At 38.6% G+C, this 13,765-nt stretch overlaps 1 protein-coding gene across 3 annotated transcripts in view; it reads right to left on the reverse strand.

Moving 5' to 3' along the window:
- Positions 1 to 683: 683 nt before the first annotated feature.
- EXOC2 (exocyst complex component 2) overlaps positions 684 to 13,765 on the reverse strand; it is a 217,468-nt gene continuing 204,386 nt past the window's right edge. For all 3 annotated transcript variants that reach the window (XM_023518879.1, XM_003799342.3, XM_023518878.1), the window contains exons 25-28: positions 12,760 to 12,882; positions 6,400 to 6,461; positions 4,106 to 4,165; positions 684 to 2,283 (exon numbers count right to left, since the gene is read on the reverse strand). In XM_023518879.1, coding sequence (XP_023374647.1) covers positions 2,190 to 2,283; positions 4,106 to 4,165; positions 6,400 to 6,461; positions 12,760 to 12,882 — 339 coding nt within the window. In that variant the 3' untranslated portion in view covers positions 684 to 2,189. The remainder of the gene's footprint in view (positions 2,284 to 4,105; positions 4,166 to 6,399; positions 6,462 to 12,759; positions 12,883 to 13,765) is intronic.

Below are 13,765 nucleotides of genomic sequence, written 5' to 3' on the forward strand. Positions count from 1 at the left end.
TAAATTAACCTTCTGTAACTCAAGGAGCTCTTGAAATCCCCCTTTCTTCCAAGAAGTCCCCTCAACTTGTTGGAAGAGAAGTCCTTGAACTGCCTCATTTGGGTACGGGGTTTTTATACCTCTGCCTTGTACTCTGAGCTCTCTGAGTGCTTATGTGCTGCCATGCTGCTGAAGTTTATTAGCCTCTGGCACTGAGGAGTATTCCCTGAGCTGTGTCCCTGGTGGATGGACGCCAGAAAGCACATTCACCTGGAAGGAAGGAGAGGGCAGTGGTGAAGTTAAGGAGATGTGAGGACAAAGTGCGAACTGTGAGTTTGAACACGGGCTGCTACTTACTGACCTTGCGGTCTTAGAGGAGTCACCAACCTCTCTCTATGCCCAGATTCCTTCACCTACTACATGGACAGAGGAGTAATCTAGCCCTCAGGTGTTGTGAGGATTAAATGAGGTACTTTAATACAACGCTTAGCACACTGCAAGCCCCCAGCAAATGGAAGCCGAGGGATTGGCTTTTCAATTTAATAATATTTAAATAAATTTAAGTATTTTTTATTTTGAGTTATTAAGTTAAAACTGGACATTTAAAAGTTATATAACTAATGAAAATGTTGAAATAAAAGCACTCAGGGAAAAAAAAATCAACTAAATAACACCTTACACTGAAAAAGATGCTTTATTGGCTGAAGGCGCTATACTAGATATTTAAAATAACACAAACATTCAGGATCGCAGTTTCACAATTTAGTTCCCAGCCAGGTTAGATATAACAGTTAACACACTTAGAAGACACAGTATTCAGTATATCTGATACCTTTATCAAGAACCTTTGTAAAACTTTCACTTTCAATTACTATGATTTCTCCCTTATATACTGAATGAACAAATACAACAGCATTTACTTATTTCAAAGAATTGATACTATATATGGCAAAGACTTTAGATACTGTGCTTTAAATGACTTGTAGTAATAATACATTAACTTTAAGGGGATTCTATCATCCTTTTCAAATTTTCAAAACCCTGCCTAGCAGACTACCAATAGAGAATTGCTGTTTTTAGATGCAAAGGGCATGAAGAGTTAGATGTGGGAAGATGACTTTGAGAGAGGTCACCCATGACCTGTGCCTATTCCAGTAAGCCCAGTCATCAGCGAAAGTGGGACAGATGCCTGTGGCTCATTTACAGCACCTACTGCCTGGTGACCAAGGAGTGTCTCAAACCTTCAGAAAATAGACTGTCAGAGTGGCATTCTTTATGTTACCGAAAAGAAAATCAACTTCTAGGGGGAAGGTGTGGACAGTGGTGGGGAGGGGGCCGGCTGTCCACTTGGGCCCTGACGGAGACACACGGGGCTGGGACAGGCTGACGTGGAGTGATGCACGTCCTGGAGAGTGAGTGAGAACTGCACAGGTGACACCGAGGAGCTGCTCAGTGTTTAGCACTGGGAAAAACAAAAGTTAAACAGGGCAAATGCAAAACTAATTCGTGGCCATCTGAACCGCACAGAATGTGGCCTAATGATAACTTTTTTAAAAAACCAACTTGAATTAGGAGACTTATGGCTATTTCTATGAAATAAAGTTTTTTTTTTTTTTGGCTGGGGTTGGGTTTGAACCCACCACCTCTGGCGTATGGGGTCGGTGCCCTACTCCTTTGAGTCACAGTACTGCCCTTGAAATAAAGTGTTTAAAGGTAATTGTACAATTTAGGACAGTTAAAGCTCCAAAGATTCCTAAACGTAACTTTCCAGATCTCTTCTTATCAACCTTTCCCTGAGCCTTGTGAGCTGCCTACCCGCTGACATCTAGTGAGTGAAACACTGAGAACTGCCTTAGTATACGCTGCACCATCTCAAATCGCCCCCCGGGAAGCAGTTCTTCCTGAAGCACATTCACCATGAAACTTAGGCAGGACACAAAATATATTTTAAAAGGTATTTTAAACAGTCACATATAGGATCTAATGTAATACAAAGGGAGAAACAAATACTGCTAGGGTATTTCAAATTAGGCCATTTTGGTTGAAATAAAACATACACAACATCTTTGTAAGGTAATAAGGAAAAGAAAGAAGGAGGGGACAGAAATTGCAAACCCAATGTTTTATACACCCAATACCTTTAGGGCACTTAAAAAAGTGAATAGTTTATTACTTGTTATCTTTCTGGATTGCCCTTCTTTGGGAGGTATTTATGTTTTCATCATGATCAAAGAAGCTGCTTGGAAACAGGTGAGCTGCAAGTGCATGCTGCTCTTGAACTTGTTCAGGAGCTCTTCCAGTAACCTGCAGGGAGGAGACACTATTTTACAGCCTGAAGGGCGGGTGGCCTAGCAACACAAGAAAACACAACGGGAACAAACCACCAGGCTCTGCCTGAGCTTGCTGTTTTTTGAAGGTTAGCTGAAAAGTTACTATCTATGGATTCTTAATAACAAATAAATCAATCAAAGAAGCCGGTCAAAAGGGGTACACTGACATACATATTTATGTTTGTATATAAAAATATCCTTCTGCCCCCTTCCCCAGATTAAATGAGATTACTCCCTAAAACAGACTGATATTTGGGTTTGTTCTTAAGGCACTAGAAAAACTTACACAGACTGAAATCCACTCTTTCTATTGTGCAGTTCTATGAAGCTGACCCACACGCAGGGTGCAACCACCTCCTCAGTCAGGGACAGTGGCTCCCTTGCCCTACGCGCTCTCCTGCCGCCCCTCTGGAGCCAGCCTCATCCTCAGTCCCCAGTACCCCAGCAACACTGGTTACTTTCTGTCCCTCTAATTTTGTATTTTGCCTTTAACAAATATTGGAGAGTGGAGAGGGAAAGTGGTGAGTTAATCGCCAAGGGAAGCAGGTTAGTTCTAGTTCCTCTGGGCAAATCATTCTGCTACTTGGTACCTCAGTTTGCAACTGGTCTGACATATGCATATGATTTTAAAGCTAGCATTCACCTGGTTCAGATGAAGCAGTAAGAACTGGGGTGAACAGTCTTAAGGTCAGGAGATTATCTCATGGTTTAACAACGCCCACAGCTAGCACACTGTTGCCCTGCTAAATCTAAAGCACAGTCCTGAAAGCTATTTTAGGGTGCCTGCTGCTCTTGACTCCCAAACACACTAGCCTTTTGAGCCTTGTCCCATACATTAAAGGTAATAGTGACTGTCTCAATCTTAAAATATTTATTTTAAAGAAATAAACAGAGCTTGGAATCACTCAGATAGAGTTTGAAAGTCAGAGAAGACAGAAGCAAGAAAACAAAGGATGGGCCAGTCTATGGTGGCACTGTCTCCACATCTGCATGTGCCTACGTGGCAGTGTCCTCCCATGGACCAGCCCCATGTGTGTTCTGCCCTCTGGTTTCCACAATGGTCACCAGTGCTGGGTCCCAGACACCAGCACTGTGTGTTTCACAATCCATTTGCCACAGGTGCTGTCTATGGCTCCACTGGCCGCACGCAGTGGGGAGTGGACCTCAGCTAGCACTGGTGAAAGAGCAGAGCTCTACACTGCTTGCCCCTCGGCAGAGGGTACAATGGGCATATGTGAAATTTGCCTGGCCTAGATTTTCTCTCAGGTTAGAGTTTCCTGCTGTATGGGTAGTGAAGCTTGAGCTCAGGGTGAGAGCAGGAATGTAGTGTAAGGAAATGTGAATACCCTTATGCTGTACATATAAATCCACTCTTTCTTAATACTCTGTATTTTATAAAGCACAAAATGTGTATCACTAAGCTACTCCAAGAAAAAAGAAATCACTGGGTCCTGCATTTTATTAGGCTGTCCTCTTTTTTACATGACTTTCTTAAATACATAATGTAGTTTACTGAATGAGTCATAAGCTTCCTAATGACATTTTCTGTACCAGTCACTACCAAGGAAATAACTAATTTCTAAATCATCCTGAACCCAGAAGAAAAACTTCACTTTATTTTATTCTGTCATTTGGAGGTGTGCAAGGTACAGGTGACATGACTACCTATTTAGGACTAGTTAGCAGGGCTCTTCCTTAACTCCAAATCAGTATTATTTTTTTTAAAAGGTCCTTAAGCTAACGGAACCGGGTTTAGCATATCTGATGGCCACCTGAGGGTAGCATACAGAACTTACTTTTTATCTGCTCCACTTGAAAGCTGAGGCAGGGCTTCCAAAGCTTGTTTAAAACTAGACCTGGAACATAAACGGCAGCACTTAAGCAGGAACAGGCATAGTTCTAAGGGAATTAAGAGGACCACTGAAAGATTCGTAAGCCTGTCTTAACTACAAAGAAACTGATATAAGCCAGTGAAGCAAGTGGAAATATGAGAAAAAGTAAAAGTGAAAAGCAACAGAAAAAGTAAAAGTAAAAGTGAGGGTGTAGTCAGTTACCGGGAGGAGCCTTTGTAGGAATAAGGTGAGAAAAATTCACCTAGGAAATGAGACGCAACTTGAAAAGCTACAGGAGAAACTGAATTACCAACAACAAAAACGGATGCTACTCATGATAGGGGAGGGCTCAAAATGCAAATATTTAATTTTTAAAATAGTCTTTTCAAAGCAGAACTACAAGTAAAGCAACTGGCCAGAAAGGAAGAAACTAGGTAGGAATACGGATGATCTTGTGACAGGTTACACCAATGGGGACATTTTTTAGTATTTGCCTGTACAGGGCCTGGTTTATAATCACTGTCTTAAAATAAGTGAAGACTTTGTAGAATTTGGCTCTTTAAGATATATTAGATAATGAAGAGATGTATATATACTTTCAAAATTTAACCTCAGTTCTTTATATACAAAAAGGCAAAAGGAACAAATTCAAAACCTTCAAAACCTATTTGAGATGTTTACCTTTCACCAGAAGAAAGGCATTGTGGAGAGGCTGTCTGGTAATCACTTGAATTGCATTGTCACTGAGGGAACAGTATCACTTTTTATCTCTGCTTTCATGAATTTTTATGCTTTTATCTCAGTGCTTTTCACTGAGGTGAAAAAGTAAACCACTCTTCAAGGTGGTCTTTCATTTATTATTGTACAAACATCCTTATCAGTCTATCAGGAAATAACTTTTGAGCACTGTTTCTCAAACTAGGGGCAGGTGTCACAGCAACCCAAAGAGAGACTGAGAAGTCCCAACAGAGTCATACAATTGGCTTTGGGAATCTCCAGTTGTGCCTGGGAGAGGTAGGGTGGGGCCGTGGGGACAGGTGGCTTGTTGGCACACTTAGGTCCCTTCCCAATATTTGACTGGCTCTTTCTTTCTTGATACGGAGGGAAGCCACATCATCTTCTCTACTAAATGAAAGAGAAGTGATGCTACCGTCCTTTATTTTGACATTACGACAATACTGATGAGAAAGCCTATACCACCTGTTACTTGCAGAGCGCTAACAGTTTAGAAGGTGACTTGACAAAATTTCTCACTTCTCTCAAAATTTTGCCTGGAAGATTTTTTTTTAATCTTCCTTTAATAAATGAGGAATGTAGGCTCTGAAAGTTTAAGTTAGCAGGAAGAAACATACGGGCACTCACATGACACACACACATTCGTCACTTGTGAATTGGGTGCCTTCTGTTCTCTACGTAGCACTTTGTACACAAAAATAATGGTTGAGAAAAGACATGCCTCAACAATGAACACTGCAGCCATCTAGAAATGGCTTCTGGTAAGCCATTATGAATAGGAATGAGAAGACAACTTCATTTGTTAGGAAAAATTTAAAAAGTCTTTTCAGTTACAATGACGACAGTAACCATGTTATCAAATGCTAGAAATAAAAGAACAGGCATATTACAGTGTCTGTCCTTAAACAGTTCCTTAAGCCATTTGCACATTGGCTTCTAAGGCATATTAACAATATAGCCCAGTATTTCCTAGGTACTACTGCCAATCTAGTAAACAATTTTGCATAGGCAAATAGTAGTTCTGTTTCACTTCACCTACTTTCAATGGTAGGAAATCCTGACTTTCATTCAAAACAGCTAAAAATTGTCACCCAATTTCCACTACAAAATTTTGCAGAGAAACCACAAGGCTTCCTCTTATACTGATATTTACAACTCTGGAACTGTCCTTCAAAGTCTGCTATGAAAAGACAGACTCAATTCTTACTCTCCTTTTTAAAAGAAGTATGTGATATTTTGCTATATTATTTGTAAGACTAAGACTTATAAGTAGTGAATGAAAAACAAAATCACATTAAATCCTTTTTCCTTCATATTGTGCGACAAAGAAGCAGACTTGATAGTTGCTATTTTATTTGTAGGTTTATGCTTTTTAGCTAAAATCTGATCAAATATAAGGTTTATCTGGTTACAAATTCATGAGCATTACTCTGATCAGTTATCCTTACCAAAGATAAAATATACAAGTAAAACAAACTTGATTTTTAAGAAAGCACTTAAAACTAAAGAGCACTGCATCTTACTTGCTTTCGGAAGTTAGGTAGACAGCCACGGTATCCCTCAAAGCACAGATTTCAAGTCTTGCCTGAGGATGGGAAAGGACAAAGACACAATAGGAAAACAAGTTAATTACCATAAATAAACAAGTCCTGAGAGGAACAGCCTCCAGCCTACTTATCATCCGACAGGGTCGGCATCATAACACCATATTGACTACCCATTGTGCATAGTCCAAAGAAACTGGGTACTACAAAATGTCCTTTTCCTGAAAGTTAGCTTGTGGTCCAGGACAACTATGCGAGTACAGGGAGCTAGATTTCTTGTTATGAAGAGTATGAACTCTGCAATGACTTTCCAGCAATCTGTGTTTATTACCTAACCAGTCGTTTTTCATTGAGTGTGGTTGTGAAAGGAATGAAACTCTGAAACACTGCCCCTGAAAGAGCCCCCCCACCGCTCCCCGCAGAGTTAAGGACACGGTGTGGCTTGCTTCTTCACTCCTGTGGCCTAATCTCAAAAGCTAAACTCCTCTCCACAGACTCAATGCCATCCCTACAAAAATCACAGCTGCCTTTTCTTTAATGGAAATTGTTAAATTAATAATTTGACACATTTTGTATTCATATGAAAATGCTAGGGACTCCGAATAGCCAAAACAATCTTGAAAAAGAATAACACATTCAGAGGACTCATACTTTCTAATTTCAAACTTACTACAAAGCCACAGTAATCAGCACAGTGTGATACTGGCATACTGGCACATGGATAGATAGATACACACATCACTGGGGCAGAGCTGGGAACCTAGAAATAAACCAACCCTTACATTTATAATCCATTGGTTTTCAATGACAGTGCCAAGACCATTCAATGGGGAAAGAATAGTCTCTTCAACAAATGGTGCTGGGACAACTGGATAACCACAGGCAGAAGAACAAAGAAGGTGGATTCATTCCTAAACACAAAAGCTAACTCAAAAATGGATCACAGACCTAAAAGTATGAAATTCTTAGAAGAAAATAGGAGCAAATGCTCGTGACCTTGGACTAGGCAACCCTTCTCAGAATAATGCCAAAAGCAAACAACAAGAAAACCCCAGATAAACTGGCTTCTGTCAAAATTAAAAACGTTTATGTTACCAAATCAAAGAATGAGATACTACTTCACACCCACTGGGATGGCTACAGTCAAGAAGACAGACAATAACCAGCAGTGGCGAGGGTGTGGAGAGAATGGAACCCTCATAAATTGCTGGTGGGAATGTAATATAAGGCAATCCCTTTACAAACAGTCTGGCAGTTCCTCAGATGATTAAACAGTGCTTGCCTCTCTGAGGAGGTGCCCACAGTGAGTGACACTCACAGAGCGTTTAACAGAAACTGCCCTCACTCTCAGGGAGTGGACCAACTGTAAAACAAGGTCTTTCCTGTTCATTAGAAATTCTGTAAGCAAGCTGGATAAAAGCTGATTTATACCAGCTGAAGTACACACAGTGACTTTTTCTGGCTGGAAAGCAATTGTTTCAATTGTTCAATGCTTTAGAAGCCTGGAGAATAGTCTGTAACTAGAAAGTTACAAATGCTAGAAAGTATGACAATTTCTGCCTCTACTGTTTCTATTCTAGGATAGGTACAAACAGACCTCCAGGAAAACATCCAAGAGAGAAAAATAAGGCAGAAATTTCAGCTGAATATTTTAGGAGAAAAATCAAATCACTGTAAAACCAGTCTTCAAGGTAGAAATTTTATTCAATCAGAGCAATAGGGTATTTTTTTTTTTTTAAAGACACCATTAAAATTCGCTTTAATACGTCTTTTGGGAAAAACATACCACACTTTTAGTGAATGACCACAAACATTTACAGTAGTAGCAGGCTACTATTTTTAATATTATGCCATGAATTCATAAGGAAAAGGTTCTAGTAGCTCAGGGAGGGAGGCACCTTGCCATTGAATGTGACAAAGTGTTGTATGACTATTGTGCCATGAATTCATGGTGAGGTTCTAGCACTTTATATCATTGTTACATGGGGTCTGCTGGTTCTCCTGTGTGCTACGCTGTATACCTATTATGCCATGAATTCATGGGGAATAAATAAGTTCCAGCACTCAATATCACAGTTCCATTGGTTTTCCTGTGTGCTATGTTATATGCCTATTATGCCATGAATTCATAGGGAATGGGTTCCAGGAACTCAGGCTCCTTTCCCTTGGTTCTCACAAAGTGTGCTTCTCTGGGTGGAGCAGGCTGGTGCTTTAGCTGAACCCAGGTAACTTTCTCTTTGGCTTCTTCTTTTTTCCTGATCATTTTCTTTCTTTCCTTTTTTTTTGAGACAGAGTTTCACTATGTCACCCTCAATAGAGTGCTGTTCTGTCACAGCTCACAGCAACCTCCAATTCTTGGGCTTAAGTGATTCTCTTGCCTCAGCCTCCCAATGATCATTTTCCTTTATGCGTTTCAGGAAGCTATCTTGGTTCTTAGAGTGCTTAGTATGCTCAATACGAACATTAATCCTCTTGGCAAGAATCTTGCCCTTAGCTTGTTTGTTTACAATGCCAACAGCATGTTGGGTAACAGTGTAGACTCTTCCAGTTTTGCCATGGTAACATCTGTGTGGCATGCCTTTTTGAACAGTGCCCATTCCCTTGATGTCTACAATATCACTTTTCTTATAGATTCTCATATACGTGGCCAAAGGAACAACTCCATGTTTTCTAAAAGGTCTAGAGAACATGTATCGGGTGCCTCTCCTCCTTCCCTTTGTGTTTGTCATTTGGGTGAATTCTGGAAGATGGCATCTCCTGCAATAGGGTATTTTAATTAACCTATGAAATATGCCAATTATAAAAAAAATGTGGCTATTTATATAACATATATAAAATTGAAATCCAGAAAAGGTCTTGCCAAAAATCAGTTAATTCATCAAATTATCACTCTCCTCTTCTGCGAACTGGCTCTTAGGAAAGTTCTGGGGATTGGCACTACACACGTACACTATCAAAGATTTAACCTGCTGTCCCTCTTAGTTATCTGCTTCAAAGAAGGAGGCTCTTACAGTCATTCTTAAAGGGCGAGGGTGGAGATGGGGGCTTGGACTCAAATGAATTTTTTCTAAACACAAACGTCTGCCTCGGTCTAGGAGGTATCAGAATATCAGAGAATGGAACAATTATGATGCCCACTAGTCACTTGAACATGTGTACTCTGAAAAAGGTCTCCACCTGATTCTGATATCTCTTTCCAACCTTTCCCTGCTCCTGCTAGCTTTGAGAGGGATTTAGGCATTAGATAAATGTGTTACAGACGTAATTTTTGGAGAGGAAAGACTTTGTTATAATTTCAACATCACTGGGCCCACTGTAGCTACTGTGACTTTAATTCAGCTTCTGTATGGCACAATTTACACTACTAATCTCCTGTGATGGAATCATGACCTTTCAATCTTAACTATAATATCAAAGGTCTGATAAATCAAATTTTTAGAGAAAATTGGTAGTAAATGGAAATATAACAATTTTTTAACAGACTTCCCCCCAATCAGATTAACAGATGCTCTCCATTCCCCTTCACCCTAATATGTATTTTATTATGAAAATTTTCAAATGTATGAGACTTTGAAAGAATTTTACAGTGAACACCTTTATACCCACCGACTATGTCATTAACACTAATGGCACCGACAGTCTACCCATGAATCCACTGTACTGCTTTGAGATATTTCCACATGCATATTATTAACTAAAATGGAGTGTCAGTTTTTGTGTCAGTTCTTTTTACTTTTCTTGAGTTAAAGTTTACATACTACCAAATGGGCAAATCTCAAAGGGTGCCATTTGCTGAGTCTTGGCTGATGCATATACCTGTGTAATGGAAACCCGTATCAAGGTACACAGCCATCCCTGTGAAGCTCTCTCAGGCCCTTCCCAGTTAATGGCACCACTGATTCGTTTTATCCATTCTAGAATTTATGTAAATTAAAGCTATATGGTATACGTATGTTTTTGTGTAAGGCTGTCTTGGCATGATGCTCCTGAGATTTGCCATGTTGAATCAGTAATTGGTTCTCTGTAGTGCTGAATGGTATTTTGTTGTATGACTATATTGTAGTTTACAATATAGTAGTAGTTTGTTTATTCTATTATGGACACCTGGGCTGTTTCTAGTTTTTGCCTATTATGAATAAGACAGCTATAAGCATTTAAATTTTTTGTTTGTTTGTTTGTTTTAGTGTATGTGTGAAAATACGTTTTCAGTTCTCTTGGATAAATAACTGAGAATGACTGGGTCACAGGGTATGTGTATGTTTAATTTTAGAAGAAAGTACAAGAGCTTTTCAGAAAATGTGTGAGAGCTCCAGTTCCTCCAGAACATTTGGTACTGTCAGTCTTTAGTTTTCTTTATCCTGATGGATGTGCATCCTATTTAGTGTTGATTTTCATCTCACTGCTAACTAATGAAGTTGACCATCTTTTGGCCATGCTTACTCTTCTGGAATCTAATTAACACGTATGCAAGACCTTTTGACATAGTCCTAGGAGTCCTTGGAGCTTTGTTTATTTATTTACTTTTACCATTTATTCCTTTGTTATTCATATTGGATAATTTCTATTGGTCTATAAGTTCACTGATTTTTCCTTTGTCTTCTCCATCTAGTAGATTTTTTAAAAAATCATACATTATATAATTTTACATTCCAAAAATTTCTATTTAGTTTCTTTTTTAGGAATTCTGTTCTCTGAGATTTCCTTCCTATCCATTCATTAGGAGCATATTTTCCTTTATATCATTGAATACATCTAAGCTAAAAATCCTTGCCTACTAATTCCAGCAACTGGGTCATCTTAAGGTTGGTCTCAGTTGCTTGTCTTTCCTATCAAGAGTTAGTTGATGGGCACTTGGGCTGCTTCCATGACTTGGCAATTATGAATTAGGCTGCAATAAACATTGTGCTGCAAATATCTTTGTTGTAAAGTGATTTTTGGTCTTCTGGATATACCCCTAGTAGAGGAATTGCAGGATTGATGTAAACATTCCAAACTGTATATAAAATCAGCACACTGTACCCAATAAATGCGTTAATGTATACAGTTATGATTTAATAAAAAAATTAAGAAAAAAAAAGAATGAGTCATGTTTTCCTGTTTTGTTTGTCCATTTCAATTAAATTTTAATTAAATTAAATTTAATTAAAGCACTTTGGAAAGACTTATTAAAAGTTGCTAAAAATTTCCTGTGGAATTGAATATAGAGAAGACTTGTAACCTAGACATTGTGAATGTTATGTTGTGGAGACTGTGGATTCTGCAATATACCTGTAAAGACTGTTGATTTTTGTTTGTTTTACCAAGCAATTTACTTATTTGGATGCAAACTGAAAACTTCTGGCTCTTGGGTAGCAGTTCCATTTAGCTGCAGCATGGGCAGGATGCAGTGCAATTTGACCACACATACAGACGTCTAAGGGCCAGCCAGAGTATACACAGAATGTCTGGCTCTTACTCTCTATGCTCTGGGATGCCTCCCTCACTTTCCTGTAGTGGCTGCCCCCAAACCTATTCTTCAAGACAGAAAGAGGGAAGACTTTGTTTTGGGATTTCAGGGCCCACTCCCTTATCCCCTGGGCCTGCCTTCAAGTTAAAATCCACAAAGAGTGGAGAATTCACCTAAGTGTCACTTCCTCCAGAATCTGCTCCTTAATGAGTGATGGTATCTTCAGGTTTTTAAGAAATCAATTTGAAATATTCTTATTTTTAGAAATTATTCAACTTTGTAGTTATCTGCGGAAGGACAGACAAACAGGAGCTTCCTCAGCCATCACTGGAAGCAGAACTGCCACTGCTTTTTAAAATACCCTCACAGTGCTCCCAGGGCTTGGGGCAGGAGGTCACTCTTCCACGCGTCTGCATGGCTTGGTGCCTGCCAGGTGGCTTGTATGTGTTCCAAGAATAAATTGGTTACAGTAGTTAAGCCTGTTGTAATTATATAATTTTTAAAAAAAGAGATAGCTATTTGTTGTTTGTATGCAAACAGCACTGAGCACTTTGGAAAGACTTATTAAAAGTTGCTAAAAATTTCCTGTGGAATTGAATATAGAGAAGACAACTATGAAAAAAATAAAAATCACAAAATATTTGCAGACATCTGCATTCAGACAATTTCACAGGAAAAAAAATTTCACAGTTTTTACGGTTTTGTTTTCCTTTAAAGAAATAGAAACTCTGGAACTTGTGGACAATGAGTTATGGGGTTTGGCTTATACAAGAAAGAATATGTACATCTCTAATCAGCAGATCCATTCTTTAAAAACAAGCTGTCTGTATAGCATAAGATCGATGACTAAAAGTACATTTATAGGCTTTAAATGAAACGGAATGTTTTGGTACCTGTAATGCTCCATTTTTGCTGAAGGATGAAACACACTGCATCAGTCGGCTGAGCTCTTCAGAAACAGCTTCTACCACCTTGGATAGTACCCGAGGCACCAATTCTTTGGAAACAGTGAACACCTGGTAGAAGGTTTAAAATAAGAAATGGAGCTTTTTACTAACTTGAATTTGTTAATAAACAAAGCAGCATTCAAAACAAAAAATATTTGCAGGTTTTCTAAGTCCAGAGTTATTTTTTAAAAGACCAAAGTTATCAATGAAGATAGCGACACACATAAACTGTATTAACTGATGAACAACAAAAAAATTCTCCTGAAAATCCAATACTGGCAAATACAATTTTGAAAGGCATTGTTGATGTTAACAAAGATTCTTTTAAAGGTTTCTTCTTCCTCTTGCCCCTTTCACAAGAAAGAAACATGATTTCTAAATATGAAATTACAGAAATAAAAACATCCTGGGTCTCTATTTCACCACAATTAAAAAAATACTGGGTCAGACTCTTCTTAGAACGTGACAAATGTTATTTCTTCTGGGGTACACAATTCTGTATTAGAGAACAAGCTTCCCAATTTCACTGCATGTTGTACCAAATATGTATTTCATTTTATCTGACTTACAAAATTATTTTCAAACTTCACAGTTTGATACTTTCAAACTGAGAGTTATTATAGTTGGAGATTTAGTGAAACAGTTTAGTCTCTTGATTTATAAATTAAAGTAAATCATGTCTTCTTTTTAAGTTTTTCCTTCTTTCAGACTGGGCCACCAGTATTAAATATGTTGGTCATCCTGAAGAACATAATTTAAGTATTGGAGAAAATTTCTGGCAATTTAACATGGTGTGACAAATAGTAAATATGAATGAAATTCCGACACTGGGCTAAACCATCTTTTAGTTTAGGGGGCTTGACAAACCTAATATTTATAAATAATCTCATGTTGCTTGAGAATGGACATTAATAAAAGCTGCCTCATTAGGAATCAGCATCACTGTAATAAT

The sequence above is a fragment of the Otolemur garnettii genome, unplaced genomic scaffold (genome assembly GCF_000181295.1).
Source record: "Otolemur garnettii isolate 467f Iridium unplaced genomic scaffold, OtoGar3 scaffold00149, whole genome shotgun sequence".
NCBI classification, from domain to species: Eukaryota; Metazoa; Chordata; class Mammalia; order Primates; family Galagidae; genus Otolemur; species Otolemur garnettii.